This window comes from Lampetra fluviatilis, chromosome 7 (assembly GCF_964198595.1).
Source record: "Lampetra fluviatilis chromosome 7, kcLamFluv1.1, whole genome shotgun sequence".
NCBI lineage: Eukaryota > Metazoa > Chordata > Hyperoartia > Petromyzontiformes > Petromyzontidae > Lampetra > Lampetra fluviatilis.
Window position 1 is genome coordinate 8,595,358 of NC_136281.1, and position 26,670 is coordinate 8,622,027.

The 26,670-nt window shown below is 39.5% G+C and overlaps 1 protein-coding gene across 1 annotated transcript; it reads right to left on the reverse strand.

The window, feature by feature from the left end:
* Positions 1 to 26,664, reverse strand: EPAS1 (endothelial PAS domain protein 1). Its single transcript, XM_078858405.1, has 16 exons — positions 26,263 to 26,664; positions 20,169 to 20,359; positions 13,798 to 13,943; positions 13,039 to 13,123; positions 11,652 to 11,764; positions 10,932 to 11,143; positions 10,156 to 10,262; positions 9,318 to 9,465; positions 8,854 to 9,080; positions 7,688 to 7,875; positions 6,285 to 6,389; positions 4,267 to 4,739; positions 4,061 to 4,175; positions 3,543 to 3,675; positions 3,304 to 3,429; positions 1 to 3,177 (listed from the first exon to the last, which is right to left on the reverse strand). The coding sequence occupies exons 1-16, from the start codon at positions 26,286 to 26,288 to the stop codon at positions 3,026 to 3,028; spliced, it is 2,547 nt and encodes an 848-aa protein (XP_078714531.1). The 5' UTR covers positions 26,289 to 26,664; the 3' UTR covers positions 1 to 3,025.
* Between the last annotated feature and the right edge of the window lie 6 nt (positions 26,665 to 26,670).

Consider the following 26,670-nt stretch of genomic DNA (forward strand, 5'->3'; position numbering starts at 1 on the left):
AGGTTTTTTTTTATTGGATTTAGTACACAGAAAACATGTTATAGACACCTTAACCATACAGGTTGTTTCAATGTAGTGTACATTAAGAATGACACGTATATAGAAATATTAATGAAATATTGCAATACAAATATAAAGCTGCACTCAATGCCGTGTATCTCTTGCACACAGGGACGATTGCACATAAAAGCAACTACATAAAATATGTACTGCCTCATAAAAAGGGATGACATTGGATTGCTTGCACATGAGGGACAGGTGTTAATCAAATATACGCATGCTATTAAACTGCACAAACGATGAAAATGTTTTTTTTATTTGGCGAGTTAAACATGACTAACATTGTATTGGCCAGGAAAGCAGCCCAAAGACAACACTCATTGATGAGTTTGATGACGCCCTCCAGCTCCCACAAAACACACACGAGCCATTCTGACAGGATACAGCTTAATCATCAGCCATGATCATTCCACTGCTGGATGAAGGTCTCCACAAGTCGCTGCCACCTCTTGAAATTGTTGACCTCAACCAAAATGATAACCAACTCATCTAATTTTCAACAAAGTTACAACCCATTTGTCAGTCAATAGCATGTCACAGCCTCCGATGTGTGAAGAGTGCATATACATGTACAAGTAGTATATAGTCGTGAACAAAGCGTGAGCAACAAAACAGTGTTTAGTTACAAATGAGACATTTACATATAAAGTAGATAACTTTAGAATATATATATTGTTATATTCTGCCTGTAACCTTTCACGTAATTGCTTTATTAAATACATTTAGACACCGAATCTTTCTAACACTTTCACGTCCTTTCTCGAAGCTCCTTCTCAACTCATTCAGTATTTTCACAAGAGCAATGAAAACAAAGAGGACTAAACTGACAGTAATGACCTAGAGCGATATTTCCCCCACCAAAAAAATCTAAGATGACAGTCAATAAACTCTGAATAAACTATAGTGATAGGTTTTTACCCTTTCCTACTGGTACAAAAACTGACACCTTTATACAAGGCATCATGTTTGCAATAACCACAACACAAGCAGTCAAAATGCAAACAAAAAGAAACAACTCTGATGATGATAATGATATGCACTGTCCTTGAAGTTGATTGGTCCACACCCGAGACAGCTTTTCTTAGAGCCTAGTCTCCATTGGTGTTGGACCAGATGACGCCAAAGGCGTACAACTCAAAAACAGCGCACTATCAGAGTATTGAGAATTCGGGGTAAGCATTTACAATATGAGACCTCCTTTACCAGTGGCAAATTATAGTATAGCACAAATATAGCAAAATATATATGCCTGGTATAAAGGTGTCAGTTTTTGTACCAGTTGAAAGGGTAAAAAACCTATCACTATATTTTGCCACTGGTAAAGGAGGTCTCTGAATAAACTGTTCTTAAAAGGTTGTATTCGCATACATTCAAAGTGTTAACGCAAATGATGTATACTATATTAACCATTGAAACTACAGCTATAAAAAGTGACCACGTGATAAATGGCTTAATATGTGAAACTAAATTCCCATGATAATGCTCTTATGAACCACCAAGTTCCAGATTCCCCAACCTGCCACACACTAGTGGGAAAAAATACAACTTGCTTTCAGTTGCAATATTGTGACAACAGCAACTTCTCTTTAAAATAAAGGCCAATACTGACCGGTAATCACCAAACCTTAAGGCACAGATGTATCAAAAGTTGAATACAAACAATTAAAGAATTATAGTACGGTATTGAACAATACAGAAAGCAATTTTCTATATTTAGTTGTAAGTAAATCTGTATTGATGTAACAAAACATATGCATCCTATTTCTGCTCAACACTATGGCTTTGAAAGCTACTTTGCTTCCAGTGTAATTTTATAAATAAAGTAAATATGGCAGGTAAGAAATATATTCATTATGCTATGCTAATTTTCCAGGTTAATCGCCACTACTGCTTCAGTATACAACTTGTATAAATGCCTGTTAATTATCTTTGCGAGCAGTGTGCATGTTAACATGTCAAACAATAAACCAAGTCATACATTCTCAACTAGCATTTAAAAGTCAAATCACTGATATTGATGTTCATAAATTTTAAACGGGGGAGGGGAAATTAATATACATATTGCAAAACCCTACATTAATTCGACTTGTCCTACGTGTAGTGAAGTGTGTCAGTCAAATCTAGTGTCTCCACCGCACCCTTTACTATATGGGAGCACAAAGTGCAGACGAAGTGTGGAAGTAGTGAATGCTTCCTCCACTACTGTACTCACAAAGCCTACGTGATGGATTATAACCACCACCACTTTCGAATCAACTTAAATTATTATAAGGCATTCCCAATGGTACCTTCACATTGCAGCCTTGTGTAGGCTATACCGATATGATTTAAATTCATATTCTAATGTTTAACTGGGAGCATTTCCTGCAGCAAAAGAAGTCGAGGTGATTACAGTCGCTACGTAGCACACATTCTAATATTGTTGCGAAAAGCTTAAATATAGAATTCATAATTTTAACATAATTTCCACAAACATAATGTATAAAAGCGACCACGTTACGAAGTTTAAAAAGGCACAATACATTTAAATAACTTAGCCACATTAGAGTAACATGCTGCAAAGCAGCCCTATTTCGTCTCCAAGTCCAATGGCGCCAATCAGTGTAACTACTGTATATTGATGGCAGATGTCATTCATGCGCCACGCAACTAATGCCTACATCAATAGCACACAATGAAATATATCCTAAAACCAGCAAATAAATGTCGTCACAAAGATAGTAAAGATGTCTTGCAAATAGAAAGCACTAAACAAATCTTGCCCATTGCTGGAACAAGTTATTTCCCTTGAAAATAAACAGCCAATCCTAATATGCATGGAATATTTGATAAGCATGTCCAGCAGCCTAAGAAAATACTTGGGATCAGCACGTTGAAAGTGTGAAATACGAATGCGTTCTTATGAAATGTTATGGCAAGTTAGAGAAACGTGATCTCATTTCCGTCATATTTTCGGGCTATGATTTTAGGTTGCCTGGTCTAAAGCCATGAGAAGGTCTTTTCCCTGCAGAAGGTTCTGGATGTCCTGGACAGGAGCGTTGACTTCACATTCATAACTTGTGAGCGTTGGCAGATGTACACCTTCAAATGATCTTCCAAGTAAGCAACTTGCCAATCCTGCAGGAAGGAAAACGTATAACAGCTAAGTCAAATGGTATCAAAAAAATCCACACAATTAATCACTTTGTCATTATACACAGTTATCCTGCTCCACATGAATATGATATAAGTGTAACAACTAACCTGTAGGCTTTGAGGTCGACAAATACTGCTGTTGAAGTGGTGGACATGCTCTGGTCAAATGCGTTGGCTTGAAGCCCTTCAGTTGACTCATGCCAGTTTGGTCACTTGTTTTGTTGTCGCAAGGCACTAAAATGTAGAAAATGTACACATGTAATCAGAACAGTGCAACGATGCAAGCACATCTATTGCTCATTTACAGCATCGTATTCGTAAAAGTGTATGATGCAATGTGACCTTACCTCTGATGTTTGAAAATGACAAAGATTTTGCCTGTGGGACTCCCTTTCCACTCGTGTCATCCCAAACCTTGCTGCGTTTCCACGGGGGGTGTGATGACAATGTGGTGGCAGCTGCATCTTCATACACCATGTGCTAAATATTTTTGCAAACAAGTTTCAAATTAATTGGAGTTGTCATTTGGCACCGATTACCGTGAATCAAATATGTGAAACACCAATTCCAGCCACGAGCGAATTTATTTGTCGAATTTTTTTAAACGTCATACTCAAAGATGCCTCTTGAAATGTCATAATACAAATATGAAATTTGCCACTTGATTTTGATTTGTATAATGTCGAATAATTACGATGTTTTTTTCCCTCACAATGTCCTATATGCATAACTATATTTTCTTTAAACAGCATTCACATACTTGAATCTAAGGCAACCAGCAGAAGCATTATTAAAATTGTAGCTCATTGGCATTCATATGGTTTTATTGACACCATTACACCATAGCAATGTGGTTATAACTTACTGAATACGGGTTTTTGAAATGTATTCCATCATCAAGAGGCCACTTCCGCTTTAGGTTACTTAATTCGGGAGAAAGTTTGCAAGGTCCAAAGTCCTGTGTGCGATTTCCCAAACATCTGCAGAAAGAATAAGCACTTTCAATAATTATCTTCAGCCTCAATAATATACAAATATTTTTTATGAAACATGTAAACATTTTAATTATACCTTTGGTACATTTGCATCTGTGCAGCCACTGAAGCATCTCGCTTAAATCCTTTTTCACCATCCAGGAAATGCTTCCCATCATATAAGTTGCTAAAAGAGTTTGATTTGTATGGCCATGAACTGCCACATTTCCCAGCAGCAGCCAAGCCTTGATCTGTGGCTCCATAGAAACTGCTGTCATTATATATGGCAGGCTTTGTTACGATGATGCCCTGCGAAGCCCATGCATCTGGAAGCTTGGATGCAGCCTGTGGCTGCTGCGAGTGGGATGGTATCTGCAGTTTTATGGATGATCCTTGACGACAACAGTGCTGGTACATTCTTGACAGGGGATTTGGTGATGCATTTGAAAGCTGCATGGGTGACGGTGTGGCCATTTGCTCCTGAAGGCTTAGTGAACACAGCTGGAAATCTTCTCCGTCCATTGGAATATAAGGTGCAACCATCTCAAGGTCCACTGTACTATAGTCGTCCTAAACAAAAACACAAAAAACATACATATTAGGTTTTAACCATACCTTTTTAAGCGGAGTGTTTTTCAAATGATTCATGCCCTCGGAAAGATGGTGCATTTACAGTGTATTTGATCCACTGCTGTTGCTATGCTCATCACATCATGGGACCTCCTTTGCCAGTACCAAAATATGATGTACGCCTTTTGGCGTCCTCTTGTCTAACACCGTTTGAAACGAGGCTCAAAAGAAAGTTGTCTCTGGTGTGGACCAATCAGTTTCAAGAACAATGCATATATTATCAGAGTATGTTTTTTTGCATTCTGATCACAAGCATTGTGGTTAATGCAGACATGATTCCTTGTAAAAGGTTTCAGTTTGGTGTTTTAACATCTTAACACTTGTTTTGGTGCCAGAAAAAAGGGGAATAATCTATTATCATATGCTTATAACCTTCACCAATACACACTGACCAGAGTGGTGAAGTATGGTTAAATTGCCCCCATGACTTGCATTGTTGGAAGGCAGATCCTAATCCATCAGTGGATTGACAAAAATAGCTATATGTATTTTATATTGTCAAAATAGGGAAAGCAAAGTCTCCACAAAGAATACAAAAACAAGCTCTTCGTATATCTTATGCTGTGGACCATGTATTTGTATCCCAAAAGGTTTGCTGTTGTGACCTTAGGAAGGTCCTTCTCATCTGGCATTCTGGGGAAGTGACCAACCCATTACTGTTGTCTTCTCAGCTCACTTATCATCTTGGCCCACAGCCCACATGGGGCACGTTCAGCCTTTTATCCCACTAACAGCTGCTTTGACATAATGAATTCGTCACTAGAATCGTGGTCTTTACCAATTGAAATATTACAAAAAACAGTGGCTTCAAACCAAAAGCAAGGACATCGTTTTTACATTACAAATTGTTCTGTTCTTCAGGTCATGAACAACTCGTGGCATGCACACTGAATGACATATACCTGGCTTAAGCTATATACCAATTCACAGGGTTGTATTACAGCTAATGGTAAATTAATAAAATGGACAATATATTGTGTGCATATTGCTTACTGTTATCTCAATTTGACAATGTTTCTATTACATACATATATATGTATCTATATATAATTCAAGGGATTATCTCAATCCACTGCTGGATGTATGTATTGTTTATTTATTTTGCACCGTATGTAGCGAACCGTGTTGATCGGAAGTGCAGAATGATGGCTTCCCCATGTTGTTTTGACTATCGGGATTGTTTCACCATCACGGGGAGTGTAAATTGGGGTAAGGGGGCCCAGGACCATTTCAGATATAATTCAAGCCATGGTTATGAATCGAACTCAGGTTGCCTACTTCAAGTGCTATCCACTGTGCCACTGCACCACACCTTTTAAATATCCAGCATATAAAAATGTACTCTCATATCACTCCACCAGCCACAATCATATTATTATTATCCTGAATGTAATAAACGCTTTACCCAAACACTGACAGCATCAAATGTGTGCAGACAAACTTTCAACAGTTTCATTTCAGAAATGTCAATATTGATTTCATTACCTGAGTGTAAGAGTTTTGTATGTCTGTACTTTTAGCAAAAAGTTTCTCCACTAACTCCACACGCAGGTCATTGCAGCTGGCATAGCAATCTTCTGGGCTTCCTGGCTGTGAAGCACAACACATTATTAGTCCTGAAAAAATGTATCAGCAGCAGTAACAATCCACTGCTGGATGAAGGCCTCCCCAATCTGCCACCATGTCTCACAATCCTGAAATATACGTCTCCAAGCATCTGCACACGAGATGATCTCATTGATCTATCTCCTCCATTGATGTCCTCTCAGACACGTTCCGTTCCTCGACGGCCACTCCTCCATCATCGGTCCAAACACCTGACATCATTGTTTGTGCCCATTGACCTACTATATGCAGTGGTCCCTCAGTTTACGATGCCATTGATTAACAATATTTAGATTAACGATCTGCCTCCCATAGGGTCCCATCGTTTCTATTAATGATGTATTTCGATTAAGATGTCACATGGCTGTCCATTTCAGCCAATCGGAGAAACTCCTATGTGGACTTGGCAGACCTAAGACAATCAGCAACACCCTTTTATGAATGTTTTTGAGACGAACTGGCGAGCTTTTGAACGTGTGATGTGTGTTGCTTATGGAAGCAGCTCTTGAATACGTAATGAGTTTTTTTACATAAACGTTCTTAGCCTAATGTAAGAATATTAACCCTCTATTGTTCTTCTAACGTTTATTGATTAAACATGCATGTTGAAATATTAGAATCAATGCTTTTGTTGGTGAAAAAGGTCAACTTCCGAACATGTTGGTACAAATTAAGCCTTTAACGTGTATTTCCTATATTAAATTAACGATAATTGCAATTAACGATGGTTTTGTGGAACCAATAAATATCGTTAACCGAGGGACCACTGTATTTGTTTAGTGATGTACAGTGCCTCCAGTGGTACCTAGCATGAAGTGCTAATAAGAATTTATTATTATAAACATCTGCAGCGTTGGTTTGTGAGAGAATGGATGATTGCATTCATTTGTTCTGAGTCATATGCCTTTTCATATTGTACAAAGGTTAGGCAAAATGGTCAATTGAAAGTCATTAGTTTTTCCCAGAATATGATTCATAATTTGTACGTATGTGGTCAATGAAAGAGAAACCTTTCCTAAAACCCTGACGATCTTCGGAAACAATTTATATCCTCGGGTTTGAGGATATGATTTGCTAAAAAAAAAAAATAAGAGCATTATAAAAAAAGACTCCTCATGTAACGTTAAAGATAAGAAAAATTAAACCTCACTGTGATTGTCACTTATTATTATTATTCTTTTATTTTTATTAATTTTTATTTCATTTTTTACCTACGTGACTTTACCGAAAAAACTAAGAGTATGAATGCTTGCAGTCACGAAAGCTTCAAATCTAGAACTTACACAGGAGCTTCCCGTCTCTGATGAGCTGGGCGTTGATGTGCGAGTTGACATTTGGTGTGCGGTGAAAGCGGACACTTGTGTGTCTCCTGAGTCAGTCGGTGCCGGCCTGGCGGCCCTCTTCGTGTCTGGGCCACACCGAGTCGCGTCGTCGCAGAGAGGCGCGGGGTTGTAATTCTGTAACCCACAACCTGTGTGCGGCAAAAAGCGACACAACACAGTCCAACGCGCACATTCCTGCTAAGTTAAAACTATTTCTAAGGTATATACATTGTATCGGTTCATGTTTAATGTTGCTGCATGACAAGCACAAACACACCGTTTATTAAATGCTATGGGCTACTTTATCCGTGAAGTATTTTACGTGCAACAGATCCAACATTACATCTGTAAAAACATTTTGATGCTGAGAACATTCTCTGCCACACCATTAACAGCCTCATGTTGAAAATCAATGAGTTTGCAAATTAACCTCACCATAACATCGATATGCATTCAAGTTAGGAGTTATTAATTTGAAAAATACTGAACTTTGTGTGCATATACACAAAACCCTCTCAGAAGTTGTTTCATTATTTTCTTCTCATTAAGATGTCAAACTCACAAATCCATTGGGCTTGTGAGCAGAGAATGTATTTAGCTAAGCTGGCACTGGTTATAGTGCCAGACCTGAAGACTAGAAATCGGAAGGTTGACAGTTTTAATATCTGTTGAGAGTTAACTTGACTGGGTTCAATGAAATGAATATCACTTTGTTGGAAGTCAACGATGGTCATGCCAGAGATAATGTCTCCAGGCCTTAGGAAGAAGAAACTTCCACCATTGGCCTAGAGCCACCAACTAACTATATTATCTCATTCTCGCTGGAATAGGGAAATACCTATTTATAAGACATACTTTATACATGTGTATATGAATATTTCAAATTCTATTCCAATTGTGCTATTGGCATCATATCATAAGACAAATCATCAATTTAGATCTTCTGCAGAGGAGTGGGAACAGCCCATTCAAGCAACTATCACAGATGTACATAAAGATCCTATCACGTGACCTCTGACCCACACAGTAGAGGGCAGTATTACCCCATTCCACCCAAGCAGAGACGTACTTTTAACTTTGACCTGAATGTAGTCATGCAAGCCCTTGAGATAGCATGTCAACCTTACCGGTGCTGTTGAATTCAAGGGGCACGATGGTGTCGCCAGGAGTTGGCGCCAGCTGAGCCAACTCATCGGGCTCCTCCTTGAGCATGGCGTACAGCCGGCCACTGTCAACTGTTTGGGGTGCCTCTCTTGGGCACGCCTCGCCCTCAGCCCCCTGCGCTGTGTCCTGCAGCTTGAAGAGCCGCTCCGTCTGCTCCAAAGAGAAGATGGTCTTGTTCTCCTCTACCCCACTGGAGATGAGAAGCGTGCAAATTACACACGGTTCAATTATGAACTTTGCGACAAGCATAATTTTAACAAGCCGATAATGTATCTTTATTACTTTTGATATGAGAATACTGTTGCCTATAATTATCACACAATGACGTGATAATTCCCAAGGTGATGAATGATCGCTTTTTTGACTTACTGTAACGTTCGCTATAAATCACCGCTGTGTAATTTCTAAGAAACACATCCGTTCGTACCTTAGCACATAGTGGATGCAGACAACCGACTGCGGCTGAGCACTGCGGCTGTTGTAAATGACAGAGGCTTGCGTCTGCACCCAAACGTAGCCACCATGTTTGGCCAACATGCGGTACTGCCCGGTCTTTGCCTGTCCCTTTGAAAACACTGAGACAATACAAAAAAAAGCAATACCACAAGGTTACATAGACATTTTTATGAAATGCAGTTTATGCTCAATGACATTTGTTATAAAACGAAGTACATATAAAGTTACATTACACAACAAAATGTCACTCTGAAGATAAATATAACCATTACTTTGTTTTTTTAAGTTATTCCCCTTATTAGGCTGTATATGATATGAAAGCCTATCCAAAGGAATACAAAACAAGTATTTTGCACCATTTCAAAATGTGGAAAAATGTTCAAACACACATGCAATGTTTCGTGCTTTGATTTTAATCCAGCTAATAAATCATCTCTCGGGGAGCTGTGGTATAGTGGTTTGTGTTCTGCACTCTGATCCTGGTAACCTGGGTTTGATTCCCCCTTCATCAACCCACACTAACCAGGATGGTGAAGTATGGTAAAACAAACCCATTGACCCACACCGCATGTGAATGCCTTCATTCAGAAGTACATTTTAAAAGGGCTGGAAATGATTATTTTGTAATAAGCCAACAATGGTCATCCCAACTAACAAGAAACCACGGCCACAGGAATGTGAAATCACCATTAGGGTCAGGGCCACGAACAGAGATGACCACCAGAACATTGCTCATACTGAGCAGGGAGATATATGTCATTTGACTTCAACATTTTAATCATCAAAATGAATGAAAATCCAATACTTACAGCTATGGTGGCTTTTGGTAATGTTATCAGAGTCTAATGCATGATAGTATTCATACACAGACTTTCCCAAAAGCTCCTCTGGACGGTATCCAATCAGGTCAACGACTCTAAAAAAGAAAACATTTCATCAAACTATATGTTAAAAATGCAAAGTTCAATATGCTCAGTTACATTATTCACTTTCTTTCATTCACATTCTGATGCTAAACAAAGCTTCACAATGATTATTAAATATGAGACGATTACATGAACTAATATTACATGAATACAATATTTACTGAATTACGTGCAAACACGACCATTGGCACTGGTGAAAGAGAATATGAGGGTATTTCCCAGGGTCTGCAAGGCAAACATTTTAAAATGGAAATAGTGCCCAGACTATAACATAAGCAATCATTTTAAACCGTTCAGTACATATTCTTGCAACAAAAATAACCTCCAAGTCCTCTAAAATGTAACGAAGGTAAGCTGCCTACTTTAGTTAACTACGTATTCTCTCATTCCATTCCAGTGCTGTATAATTTTAAATCTATATCTCACATGTTACAAAATTGTAAAAATATATTGATGGAAATTTGTCTTGTGGCCAAAATGATCCTATACAGTATCTACAGTAAATATCCAAAGCTCATAATCTGCAATACCCACATACTTTCTTACAAGTTACTTTCACATTGCAATGTCATCCTTGGGCAACATCCAAGCATCATACTGTACATGTCAACAATCGGTGGAGATGGCAACAAAGCATGAAGCGCTCGAACTTTCCAAACCTGTCATCACAATAGGAGAACTTCATGTCCAGGGTGTGGCGGCTGAGAAAGGTGTGGCTGTCCAGAGGAGCCTCCAACTCGGCAGGATGTGGGATGGGCTGGCATATGAGGACTAAATAAGTTTGTGCCGGGTCTTTGAAGCCACGGGAACTTTCCGTTTGTGTCGAGTTGCTGCTGCCACACACCTTCTGGTGCCCACTGCAGTTGAGCACCTTGAATCATAAATACATAAACTTAGGTCACATACTAATTGTTCACAAGCCTACGAAAAGAAAATTACGTATTTGGACATGGAAGGCTAAACCAAAATACACCGTGTTCTCCTAATTAAAATACAAACTCCCCCCTCCCAAATCCCCCTTTGGCATTTTTAATAAAAAAAAAGTGGGAGTGCATCTTAGAATCCAGTAAGCTTGTGTGTGTTTGTGGGGCCAGATGTGGATAACTATATTGACACCGGGCAAAAATCTGGTATGCATCTTACTTTCTAAAGCGACTTTTATTCCAGGAAATCTAATATATCCGTGTTTTTGGTATTTTAAGGAATATGTGGATATATATATCATACAATTGTATGATATATATATGATATATATATCATACAATTATATATATCATACAATTGTATGATATATATATCATACAATTGTATGATATATATATCATACAATTGTGTGATATATATATATCATACAATTGTGCGTTGTGGAGTGAGCATACCTTCCATGACGCAGATTTCAGGTTGACAGTTCTGCCCCGGCTCGTGACAGTGCACTTCATACGCATCAGAAAGTCAATTTCTGTTGGGGTCTCTTTATTTTTTTTTGCCGAACCTGGGGGAAATGAAAGTGGATTTTTTTTATCCAACATTTCCAACCAATACAATAATAACATACACGTACAGCCCTCTTATCAATCCACTGCTGGATGAGGGCATACCCATGCCACTTTATAGAATACCAAAGGAGATAATGCACATTTACTCTATTATATAAATCAACCAAAACACATGTGCATACCAGTTGAATATGACATTTCTGACACATTTTGATGCACTCAATTGAAGAAACGCAGTAACTAGTATCTATTTCAACTTAAATGTTGCTTTGTTTCACCGACTGCTTTGTGTTTTGGGCCTCAAGGCCTCTGTGAACAGAAACATTAAAAAAGAAAGACACCACTGACAAAGGAGCTCGTGTATTCTATAACAATGAGCAGAGAGCAAAACAAATTCGACGCCACCTGTTTCGCAATCGCAAATGAATGTGTTTCTGCTGGGAGTTACAAAAGCCTTGATGGCTTAAACGAGATTCGCATTGCAAAACGTCCTAGTGGGTATAATGCAACAACTCATCTGAGACAAGACTTCAGATGCATGCTACGTAACAGTACGGCTGTATAAGGGTATTCTTTTTTTTTATACGTCAACAGTGTTGAAGATTTAGTTGATCCGCAGGTCCGTGCGATGGAGTAAAGTCAGGGCTCCTGCCGCCTCTTCCAAGATGTTCGGCCACTGTAGTCGACTTTATTATATCTTCTCGTGGATTGCCTCCCTCCCCCCGGCAGTTGTGCGAGCAAGCAATTGCAGCGAATTAACCCTTTACTAAAAATAGTAACTAAGCAACGTATGCACTGTTAAGTAAAATGATCAGGCAGGACATGCGGCATTAAACATTCAAGCTCTCATATTTTAATCATTGTACAAGTGCAATGTGTTAATATCATTGCATGCATAGAAATTAATGCCGTATACATTTTAAGTAACAAGCAAAGTATTTCCAATGCAACAATCGCATTGATCCCCATTCGTTGTATAATCTATACCCATGAGAGAAAACCATCCGCTGGATATTTTCCCCTGCTTTATCTGTCGTACATGATGTCTTTTCCCCATTTGGCAACGATAAGTATGACCTTATAATTTTGGAATCATCTAAAGCAAACAAGCAACGCAGCGAGGAATTTTGGTATCTATAATCTTCGGAGGACATGCTCTATTATGTCATTATCCAGAATTACAAACACCGTCAAACCGCAGAGTTCTGGAGATCCACTGCAGAGTTAATTATGAACCAGAGTTATAGAAATACTGCTGGTAAACTCTTACCTTGTTTGCATGAGAGTATTTCTTTAATTTCTTCATGGTCACATGGATGGGTAAAATCGAAAATACTCTGCCCAACAAGATCCACCTGCAAAATATTTGAACAGTAAATGTTAAACTGGGAATGGACTTGGGCATTTCTTCCACTACTCTTGGTAGCCTTGATAATATTCTTTACGTAGACTGTTGGATTTGAACCTAATGAACCCTAAACAATGTTTGCTGTGACTTGGGCAACTTGCAGTAATACAGTGCTTAAATGCAATGGCTGAAAAGGTATTGTCGTTTTTTTTACATAACAATTCTTGCACTCTTCATGTAGCTTGTGTAAGTACGCTGGCTCTCTGCTTGACGGGTCTCGCGTTAATTTCTTCCCATGCATCACCACTATGCGGCACTGTCGCTTAGAAAATTCTCCCTTTTCATTAAGAGTGTAAAATGGAAATTTAAGAATCACAAATTTGAACAAATTACATGTGCTGGATATTGTATTTTCTGCACGTGACAACTAGAAGCTAAGACTTTTCATTTGGTATAAACCTTACATCTGTAGACAATGTGCAGATGAAGAAGAATGTGATATCTGTATACAGCATATATGAGATGCTGAATTGAATAGAAGTATCTCCCTGTGAGAGAAACTAATAATAACCTACAGAAAAAATATCATATAAATTGGTATAGTAAACAAACATGATATATAGACACAATCTGCAACAATTATAAATTATGTTCTGTAAAAATAAAAGTAGTACATCTTACATGTGTTGTTCCAAGGTACTTGCTGACATTATCTGACAGATAAACTACGTCTCCATCGTGATTCATGACCAAGATAAATCCTTCCAAGGCCTTGAGAAAAGCTGGATCGATGTCGCCCATTGAATCAATTTGTTCAGTGGATCCATCTGAAAAGGGATGACACCATGAAATGAAAACCAATTCCCAATGTATAAAAAATTACGGATACGCCATATGTTCACACGCATAGCGTATATAAAATGAAGTGCTTCAAATTACTCATGCAATTCCCACAGATTCCCTTAAGTTCTGTTTGTGAACACCGTAACATATTATACAGGTGCATTTTTACAGCCTTTGTAACCGGAGCACGTTGACCCAGGAGTATGTTTGCCAAGGAGACCAGGATTTAAATAGGTAAAGTTAATGCCAGAAAATATAATTTTGTATCTTGTTACAAGCGATGATGTGCAGTACTGCATTTGATTTCTTTAAAGTCTCGCACCTGAATTGTCAAACTGTATTTGGTAGCCAATAAAAGAAACGCAAATTTAAAAGTAATAAAAGTATTTAGCAGCTGTTACTGGGTTGTATTACATGTGGATCACAGCCATCTAGAACTTTAAATTACAGTGCTCTATCCGACTACATGAATATTTTAACCAGACTTATTTTACAATGGTACATTTATGGAATGCAGAAGAGCAGCAGAAAAAGATCCTGAAGATTTACATGCGTGGAGTGTTGCGTTTAGCCTTCGTTAGCAGTCATGCCCATTCCAGAAGAGTAACCACATATACTGATGTAAAATTTAAAAGCTTCAATACTTATGGAGTCAAATATTAATATATAATTCACTGTAACCTTCTCAGAAGCAAACATTGGTCCAAATAAACGTATGTCTCAAAAAGCATAACGCTACATTACAAAACATCAAAGGAGAATGTAGTATGACTGTCCTTATAACAGCAGTAATTATGAAATGCTTGCAATATTTAACTTCATTTAAATAATGTGGATTCATTGTTTAAAGGGTTCAGTTAAAATGCATTGTTGTCCAACATCCATTGTCTCAAGCAACCCTCTGATAAATGTTGTCCTTCCCCGCATCTCTGAGCAGAAGAAGTTTAACATACATACATACAAATAACATATTTAACAAGATCAAAAAAACGCCCTCACACCCCTTATAGATGGGCATATCCATTTAAATAATTCTTGAGATACTTGATACTCGTTACTACGGTATGCCTTTCACTTGTGTTGTACTTCAGAGGACACAACGTGTGGTGTTATTCCCTGCGTTCTGCATGTTAAACAAAGCTATTCACAATTCATGAGCAGCTGGAGGTTGCAAGATTCATTAGAGAGGTTGGAACGTGCATATTGCTTATGTTCCACGCGGATAACATACAGCAACAATAACTGGAGCATTTTACTTGGAAACTAAATCATTATTAAAAGTTGCAAACATTGCACTCTCAAATGCAGTTTAATAAAAAAAAGTTATGAAAGCACACTTCGACTTACTATTCAGACCTGCCTGATAAGTTAAATTATTGTGCTGGATAAGGATTTCTCAGGTGAAAATACACACTAGGTTAAGTGGTCTGTACACGTATACCGATTCAAAGCATTTTTTTGTCCAACAAAAAAAGAGCCGGGTGTGTGAGTGCATGTCTGTGATCCAGCACTTTCGAGGCAAGGAGGCGGTCGATCGCATAGATCTGGGAGACTCCCAAACCCTCGGGTGATCGCATAGATCTGGGAGACTCCTAAACCCGCTGGCCTGCAATGCAGCCAGCAGATGGCTGTACAGAAAGTGTGCTGAGAGCTAATTTGTGCACTTTTTTGTGGCCTTCATGAATGTGTGGGTTTATTCCTGGTACTCCGTTTACAAATAAATGTAAGCCACCCATTAACAGAACTAACTTAACATCTCAAAGTAATGATGCTACTGAAAAAAATACTGATATATTGAAGCATTCTGAAATTAATTATTGTTTGACCATTATATATGATCACATGTCATTTTGATAGTTTACACATAATTGCTTTATATTTTAAAAGTATGCACATGTACTGGACACAGTGTACTAACACGGTACGTATAACATACTTTCAAAAATAAAAAAAATCCCATCTCACAGCATAATTAAATGAATGCTATTTGTTTCCATAGCATACGGGCAGAGGGAAGTTAGACATTGCTCTGTCATATGACTCGTTATATTTTTGAACCTCAGAATCAGAATCTTTATTTATCCTGGAGAAATCCGATGAGCTATGAAGCTCTATTTCACAGATGTCCAGTAGAACATCCTTCGGTTGTAAAAGGACATGCTACCGTTGTTAGAACCTGCCATTGTAAAAGTGTTTGATTGGTGACTGTATTTGAAACATATGCAAACGATCCCTTTGTAAGTGTGTCTCATTATTTCCCCAAAAAACCCAACAAGCCAAATAACAGTTATCTTACCACTCATAACTTTGGTGACGTGAAAATCCTAACCAAATGCCTATTAAATGTAATATGATTTCGTGCATAAACAATTATTGGCCATTTAATTCACGATAACCAATGTATCATTTGAAACTGCTGTATTTTATTACAGCTACCAATGAGCATCTTTAATGTATTTAATTACGTGTAGTTATTACACTAAAATAATGTATCATCCACACATACCTACGAATAAATTCCAACGTAATGTGAACTTTCACGATAATGAGGAATGTGTCACATTCTTAAAACATGGCCACACTATATGTACCGACAATGACAGAAATATGTTAAGACTAAACGTTGAGTAAATACATGGAATGTGACACATAGTGGCAATGTTATTTGTCATGTTCATCCACAAGTAGACAAAATAAAATACTGTACACTGTAGTGGTGACCCACTCTATATAGACTTAAACCACACTTCATAGACTACCCTGCTGTATTTTTAGTATATTTGGAGTACAGGTTCTGTATTTATACCAGTAAGGTGTAATAACAGGAATATTCACAATACGGTATAATAACAACAGTCAGGTATTAAAGCCACTTACTTTGATGGGATGAAAAATGGCTTGCCACTAATTCTTGAGTCAGCGTTAAAGAGCGTACAGTACAATACAAATGTCAATCATGGCCCAAATCGTTTTCATTTTCAGGATATAGTTTAAAAAATGACAATTGACCTTTCATTACGGTTACTATTTAGATTTTCTGACCACATCAAACACGAACGAGCCACAACACTTTGTTCGTATGAATGTGTACCAAACCCTAACTTAATATTACTGCTTACATAAGTGGACATAACGTACTGCAAACTGTGTTTCTTAACATTGTCCACCCCACTATTGTCTCAGGCTTTGTTTTCTAGAAAACTGCAACCATTTCCGTGTAGTTCTTTAGTCTGGCTCCAATGTATATCCTGATGACGGAGTCAAGTCTCAAACAAGGTCCCTGACGAGCAACAGGAAAAACAAACTTTGTTCCTAAAGTTGGCAACAGCAGTCCACACATTCCATACTTAATGACATTGATTGAATTACAAAGTACGCCATGTTCTCATGCGATCTGTTGTAAAACTATGTACACCTGTTTTAAGGATGACGTTTTAAAGTAGCACTTATCAATACGCGTTTCATTCCATTATGTGGATTAACCCTTCTTTTTAACTGTTAATTTTTTACGACAGGAAGGGCAAGAAAACATTATTAATATCCGTCCAGTATGCTGATAACGGCTAAGATGCAACCCCGACAGGAAGCTGAGTATGAATTTTGTCCATAATTATTTGGACACACAGTGAAACTAAGGGGCACCCAACATTTCATTTTAGGAGATTCACAAGCAAGGTGAACTTTGGACATTCACTGCGATTAATCTCTAGATAAGAGGCTAATAAGAGGCTAATAATGGGAATGGAACTACAGCAAACCACTGCAAGTTCCCTTACCCAATCAAACGCTAACACAAGGTTGACAAAGATGGTCATTTATACTTCGATGATCAATGATGTTTGGACAAAACAGATAATTACGATGCGGATGATGGATTTTTTTCAATGTGGCGATCTCATATTACCGCCGTAACCAAAAGGTAATATGTTAAACGATGACCAACACCCGGTCAACTCGCTCTATTACTACCTGTGATTATAGCGGCACACACTCTTCTCACAGAAAGTAGTTTTACAAGTCACAGGATGAATATCCATCTCGTCCACCACCCTAATCACAGATAAGAGACATTTCCACTAAAAATGGCTCTTCATCACAGCTACCGGGCCAAACTAAAACTAAATTATTGTATAGATTGTTCCACATTTAATAAAATCCACAACTGCACTTCCAAAAACCGTTGCATTTGGTTTTAAGACGGCTGTACTGGTGAGCTTTAAGTTTACTAATGCCTATTACAAATATTTTTTATGCTATCTACCATTTTTTACGATCGGAACATTTTATAATGTCATTTAGTCCGTGTTGAGTGGCGTAATTGATTGTACCAGGTCTGTAGTTAATAGCCGAATGTGCTTACTTATGATGAAATGTTTTCATATGCTTAAATGTCATGTAAAACAACATAAAACAAGTTAAGATTTCCTGAAGAGTAATCGATTGTTTTTCTAAACTAGTTGATGTTAACATATAAACATGTTCAATATTTTTTTAACAAGCACTGCTCACTTTATTCCAGTAAAGGGAAACAACAAAAATCCTATAAAGAGGTTAAAATTACACGCATGAGAAAAACCAACAGTGTCCCCAGAAATTCCATAAACATCCTGCCACTGAGACATTTCCTGTCTCCGCATTGAAAGGAGATCGCCCTCCATAACTTAGGCATCAAAGGGTCAAATGCCAAATTTGGCTTGCTCTGTATATTAAGGACATCCTTAGTGTTCTTTGGATGTAAAATGTATTTATTGTTGTGTTGTTTCCCCGCTGTGCAGATTTCTCAGGTCTCCCTTGCAATAAAACACTTTTTTTTGCCTCAGCGCTCAACGGATTTAGCTTTTAAAATAACTAGCAACCCGCACATCCTTTGGATGTGACCGTCTATCCGTCCTCCCAGCCAGCCAGCAAAACTTTGCTTCATCTCATATTGAGCCCCGTCTCTCTCCACCGTTATCTTGCCTTTTCTGTACAGTACATCCCAATGTATCCGACTTCTCACTTTGTCTCCGATTCTGATACTCTATCTCACCCACATTCTTCCCCCTATCCTCTCTCCCTGTTTGTCTCTCTCACCTTCTCACCCTAGCTCCCATTATTCCCACCGCTCTCTTTTATATCTCAATCTCTCTTGCCTCTCATCAAATCCTCCGTCCCACTGTTAGTCGCTTTCCTTCGCTTTCCTCTTTCCATTTTGCACTCTCTATTTCCTCTGTTTTATGCCCTTTCACTCTCTCCCCACCCCTCTCCGTCCCTTCCTCCCTCCTCTATCTCCCTGCCTAATCTCCCTCCTCTATCGCATTCGTGTGGGATACACGGCCAGGGTGGAGGGTGGGCGGGCGTGACGCCAGAGCGATGCACGAACTGGGCTCCACGCTGTGGGCTACAGGGGATTCACTACCATGCTCGCGTGCCGGCCGGGAACACAGGCAGGAATCCAGCCAGCAAAATGTTTCGTAATATACTATGATTGCACTTTGCAAAAAACTTTAAATAAAATTACGCAAAGGTGCAGTCCTACACTCGCTCGTTCACGCCACTACTGCCGGTAAAGGCCGCCGCTTGGCAGAGCTCTCGAGAGCCCCACTCGAGGGTATTTGGCCTACTTTTCCACATTGGCTGGACATCTTGAAAGAAGCATGAATACCCACGTTTTTACCCACACCACACGTCACTTGCCAATCGATGGATGTGAAGTTTAAAAAAAAGTTACGTGCTTAATGCAGGCAATTTTACGGTGAATGCGAAGACGATAATATTTTAAGTACGAAGCCATAACTTCACTTGTAAAATCAAGGCTGCATTTTGTTACATTTCCAAATTTAACTATTTAGTATAGTGAGTGGATTTTAATAACAACAAATAACAATTTCATTTACTCAAGAAATACATTATATCTTCATAACCGTAACACATAGAGCTACGTAGCACGTTTTCTTTTCTGCTATAATGCTGCTTTATACTGGTAGGAACGAAGTGGACCAGACCACCAATAGATTATATCGTCCGTCTGTCCGTCCGTCCGTCCGTCCGTGTATCAACATCGCCCCCTACTGCAAACACTTGGCAGGACCCTACAAAAACCTTTCGACTCAGTGGGGCTTTCCTGGCTAAACAAGTGTAATAATACATTATGTTTATATTCTTTGGTTATTCGTTCCTACCAGCCCACCCCGCAGGGTCCTGTTTCCCTCTCTGCTTAGGTCACGTACCAGAGGCGAGCAGTTTTCTCATCCGCAGGTAACTTATGGCGAAGCGCATGACAGACGCCTTGTCAAGACTGGCACTGACACTTTGCGGCAATGGCAGCTCACGGGCCAGTTCACAAAACACCTCCGTCTCCTTGCTGCGCCGGCATCTCGCCGCATTTCGAGATTTCTCTTTGCGTCGTTCGGATGTGGCCCTGCACGCACACACACAAGCACAAGAGTACACATGTATAGGTCATCTGATAAGCTGTGCTGCAATGTGCTGAAACCCTTTGTCATAATCCTGAGGGGGCATCTGAGTAAAATCAACACGCAAAGCGGTGGAGCAGATAATGCGGATCGTATGATCTTGCCATCATTGTTTTTTCCTCAGTGGGACTTCGTATAAAAGTATTGTGGGAAGATGTATTTAATGTGCAATACTGCATTTTGCAGTGTATATTCTGAGTAGCTTTGTTGGAAAAAAATATAGGTAACTTGTCCACCAGAGAACACAATTCTAGCCAGAGTGGTGGTGATTGACTAAACTTTTTGAAAAGTGATCCAACTACAGCCAGCTTTGATAATTGTTTGCACCATCCCTCAACGCAAAGTAAGAAACGCGATTTCGCGACAACATAAAGCCAACAATCCAGGTTGATGTTACCAATACACAGGCATGTGGTTAGGACCATCAGTAAGTAGTTTTATGCCAATATTCATGTTAATTTACCCACCACTGGACAATACTGTGACGTTTACAAAGATAGTATTTATTTACGTACCGATGCACATTAATCAAATTCTGACCAGGTAAGCTGACTGGTTGCATTCGAACTCTCAAGACTGAAATTTAACGTCAAAATACTAGGGTTTGCTGAAACTGCTGTGGGAACGCGTTGCACCTTGTTCGGTGACAAAGTACATATATCGGAGGTCTCAGTAAACAACGTGGGTTAAAAATGACCTTAAGTTTAACTATTAATAGAACGAAATTACAGCAGTAGCAATATACTCCAAAATAAACCAACTGTTTATTACAAATGTTTCACACTGTAAAGGGGGAAATTATTTACAATATCATGCGATCCACAAGAAATACAAATATTATTGTTAAGCAATGGTATTTAAAGTACTTGGTTAGAAGGAATGTAAGCATGAACTTACGCCACAAGTCCAGTTGTTTGATAAAAATCTACAGTACGTATATTTGCAGTGCGTATATACAGTGTTGTGCCTATTATCTTAACTTAACAAGGGGAAAAAAGGTTCGATTAAATACATTTCGTCGGCGATTTTGCAAACAAATGTCCCATTGCACATTAAAATTATACAATACAGTTGAATGGTAGCGTCGAATTATTCTGACAGATCAGCTAAAAAGAAGAATATAACTCCTCTTTTATTTGCACAACCATAAAACCTTCAGACCCTCCACTGGTAAAGTAGAAGCCCTGAAAAACTGGCAGCTGTCCTCAAATGAGTTTGTGGAAAAAAATACATTGGAATGTTAATGCCGACATATAAACACATTATAGTACTGTATACCCAATGTATTCAAAGATGCACTTCAGCTGCTCTACTCGGATACTTATTATTTCATGGGTATTGGAAACTGTATAGGATACTTACCAGTTCACTATAGACTCCATAAAATCACAATACTGTATATGTACAGTACTGAGATAAAATGTACAGTTTGTCACTCCACTGCTGGATGAAAGTCTCCTCATGCCGTGTAATTCCTGTGGAATTCGTTTTTGTCATACTTCACGCTGGTCAGTGTGAGTTTATGCTGGTGGGGTTTACGGACCGGTTTTGATACCGTTCGCCACTAATGATACCCAAAGCTGGGGTCAAATTCAGGTCACCAGGTTGACAGCACCACCACTGCACCGCCCCAGTTTTCAGAATTACGGTGTTGTACAGTAATTGGGACGAGACCTACTTTAAATGCGTAATTTTCTCATCATCATCCATTGGAGATGAACGAATAGTGTAACTATTATTCAACTGTAATATTTGGAATGAGCGTCACTAAAATCTATTCATTGCCCAGCAGGGGCCATTCTGCCTTCTGGGTCAGAGGTCAAACCAATGTCTCAGCACAGTACAGAGGGACGCTGTGCTGAATGAAGTCCTGACTTCAGATGAAATGTCAAACCAACATCCAGTCAACTGTTAAATTCATTCAATTCAAGGCCGTATTCAAAGATGCTAAAAATGCCCCCCCCCCCCAATATATCGCTATAAAATAGATTTCTGTTTATATGATTGTGGTTATGGTTGTACTTTATTAATCCCTAATCTCTGCCATTACATACAATAAAACAAGAAAAGGTAAGAAGAAAAAAAACAAAGCAATGTAATACAATATACTATAGACATTATTGTAAAAAATAAATAAAAAGTCCATCCCATATGTGAATTAATTTTTTTATATTTTAGGCAGGAAATTCGTTTTCAAATTTAGACCCCCTGGAAGATTTGGTCCCCGCCCCAATGTTGACTCTATGGCTATGGCCTTGATTCAATTCGATGCTTTGGCCAAAAACTGTGTGGCTCTTTTATAATCGATGTAGGCTGGCTCATATTTTGATATACGTTGGACTCGTCCAGACCTATCCCATCCCCTCTCCTCGACAGAGGGAATACAACTCGAGTAGTAAGGTTCAGTGCAATGGGCTAACAACTTGCACCACTTCTCCACTGCTGCAATAATAAACAGGATATGAAAAACACGGTACTGTACAGCAGTACAGTTTGATCTGTTTTCAAACATACACAGGGGCCACCTGAAATGGAGGAATGTTTGGGCCAACGTGGCCATGTAAACTAAAATTAGATTATTACAACAGTGTGCTAGGTTACATAATATATTTTATGACGCTAAAAGCCATGCGGAATCCAACACAGCACTGCAACACAATCTGTGAAATACTGACACAAGTCAAAAACAGAAATACAGGTGAAATAGTTAAATGTCGAGCTTGATAACTTTATAACACTGTAATCAAGATTATTTACCCAGGAGTCCCGATATATATTTTTTCAAGATGGTCCAGCATTGGAATGTCTGGCCAAATCCATTGAGCTTGGCATGTGTGATGAAACCGCAATGCCTGGAGAAACTCCAACCATACGTAGGGGTAATATTCAGCCACTGCCATCTCCCGGCAACCTCACATAGCCACGTCTACAACACCTGCTAAACCCTGGAAAGCTGGGAATGAAAATACAGTACCGTTTTCTAACCTGTAGTTAACTTTAAAAAGTGTTTTTTTTAATATAGCCAATACACCTTCTCAGTACAGGAAATATGACAATACTGTGGATATATAAATGCCTACATTAGTAGTCATTATGTACAGCAAAGACTGACATTAGTAATCAATTATGGACAACATAATAGACATGTACAACAGGCAGTCTCTATTAATTGACGGGAAAAAAACACAGACACATGTAAAACTGCCAAGAACAATTCTGCTTCCAAACTAAGACTATGTTGGTGATCCACATTGTAGAGTATCAAATATGAAATCGTCAATTTTATCAAAACGCATATGAAATTATCACCAAATGCAGTTGCATCACCAAACGATTTAAAACTGTTCCGATATCCACAGCCCAGCACTCGCAAAATACTCTACTGCATGTCGTTCTGGAGCACCCTATGCAAAGTATAACGAATTCCAAAACCTTTTAAGAAAAACGCGAATTCATGAGACTGTCAAGCCAGCATTCGCGTTCTAACTTTTACACGCCAAGAATCCCACCACGTAACGCACGCCACGTCGTGCAAGTAAGTGCACAAACACCGCATTCAGCAGAGCTAAAACATCCAGGCAGCAGTCCGAGTGAGTCTGTAGAGTTCTGCGAGATTTTGCTGCGTGCAAAAAGATGTTGCTTCCTATCAGATGCTTGTTTGCACAAGTACAGTCGTGTATTGTAGGCTAACAAAGTAGACCACTATATGTGTTTTTTTCCCATGAGCTAAATAAATAATTGCAGTGGCCTGCCTGCTTGCCTGCTTTGGTTGGCTGGATGCTGAAGTATTGCTCCACAGCTTATCAAATACTGGACAAGTGGTTGATACGATGTACAGTGCTGTGTTTATACTTCACTCAAGTGGAAGACAAAGACGAAAAAAAACAACCTCGACCCTGCAATGAAAATGTCATACCAATGTACAGCGATGCCACAAAGACACATACACGCAAACACACGCACACTTAGCGTTGCCATTTACATCTTCTCGTGTTTCCCACACGCCGCGGATTTTGCTCTCATCCGCAAATGCGAACAACTGGGCCAATCTAGGCAGGTGGTTAATTCAGTGAATTCGGTAGAAACTTCGGTGTTGCGCCTAAGACCTCATTCGCTTTAAAGGCAAATGCCGGCTGTCAATTCGCCATCAACGATTCTTCGACTCCCCACGACAGATCACGCCACGCGCCTCTGGCCAATGGGCTCACAAGTGATCGAATCAACCGGATTATAATACGCACTTTGAATCCTTAACCACCCACCCCCCTCCCCGCCGCTCTCCCAAGTATTTTACGGCAAAGATTGCATACCTGTCAACCCCGTATCGGTGCCTACCTTTTTACAGACCAAGTCAGGCCGTATTGGTCACCCCGTGCCCTATCAATGTCAACGTTCGTCCGACAAAGTTCCATCAAAAGGGAGACACACAAACGAATAGACAAATAACATTCCCGTATTGAAACGGCTTTACGCCGTATGGACCTGACAATTTCCCTGTACAAGAATAAGGGTAAACCGTATGGGTTGACAGATATGATGAGATTGTGTTTCATGTAACTTCACCGACAACGGGCGCACGTGTTGTGATGCGTCTTACTTAATCCCACCTAGAATTGTCAAATGTGTTAAAGCAGTGTTTGTTGCCGTAACTGAACCGATGAGGAAAACAACAACAACAACAACTGCTTTGCTCTTTGAGCCATTCAACGAGGAAGCTGAAGGTGAAATTGCCACACTTCTGAAGTCACGAGTAGCAAACTTTGCACGGAGATGCCAAAGCCACGGAACTTGCACGGGCTTTAAAAAATAATTCGAGCCATTCAAATGGTAACAATGTTGACAATGCACAGATACATTTCTTACATACACCACACAGTTACTGTATTGCATCAGAAGTAATGGCCCCATGGCCAAGATTGAACTGGCCAGTCAAGACCTTGGGAGCTCAGCAGGTTTCAGCCTGGGTGGCGCTTGTTTGCATTGGCGGCCACTTGAACGACGCAGTAGATGCGTTGCAGACGACATTGTCCACATAAAGCAAGTGCAGCAACATCCACATCATACTCTTGGTTCTTTCGGTAAAGTCACGTAGAAGGGAAATTATAAAATAATATAAAACAATAAAAATTCTCACGACGTTTCGACTGCAACACACACTGTGGATTTTACACCTGATGATGATTGCTTGTGTTGCAGTCGAAACGTCGTGAGAATTTTTACTGTTTTATATTTATACTATTTTATTATTTCCCTTCTACGTGACTTTACCGAAAGAACCAAGAACATGAATCCCTGCAGTCACGAAAGCTTTCAATCAAAATTTAACATCCACATTGTTGTACTGTGCCACCGCTGGCAGCGTCTCCGGCTCGTCGATGAGCACCGACCACACCACACTTGACCAGCGTGGTGAAGTATGGTCAAAAATATTACCCCCCTCCCCCCCGCGCAAAGCCGTGGGGGAGGGAGGCCCTCATCCAGCAGTGGATTGATTGACAACAGCAGTGGCTGTGCATGCACATCACAGCGGTGTGCAATGCAGCACGGCGTTGTACAAACGCCGTTTGTGTGTGTTTAGCTTGTCTCGATTATTCGATGTGCAGGTACTGCCCGTGCAGTCTATAGCATTGCAGTGAGCACCGTGGATTAGCGGAGAGCAACACGGCACCGTGATGCCAAAGTGGCCCTCTCTCAATGCACGCTTTAACACATTTCACTTTTATTCACTTTTATCATGAAAACTTTTCCTTCCCCAATTCAACATTCAGCAACAGCTGGTCACGCGCGGCTCACATCTCTGACTTAATGTGCTCGTACGCGTGCGTTCATCATTATTTTAAAACCTCACCGCTTTCTCTCCTTCTCCACCGTCATGTTGTTCGCTTGTTAGTTGCAGTCTTCTTGACGAACTCAGCAACTAATACAAAAAGAAATCCCCACCACGAAACTCCAGCAAAAAAAAAAGAGAGATGATGAAAAAGTCTGTGGACACAAGCGACGACGGCGACGACGATGATGATGATGCCTCCCGGGGGGGGGGGACTTTTAAGAAGGCGCAACACGTTTGGAATAAATAAATATTCAAATAAATAATTTGACAGCCCCGGACACCGCCGTGGTTTTAAACGTCCGAGGGTTGAAGGCGTCCTCGACAGAAGCAGAAAACAACAACTTCAACAACGACGACGACGTTACTACAATAATGATGACGATGACTACGATGATGACGATCGCGTACTTTGAAAGAGAAGAAGAA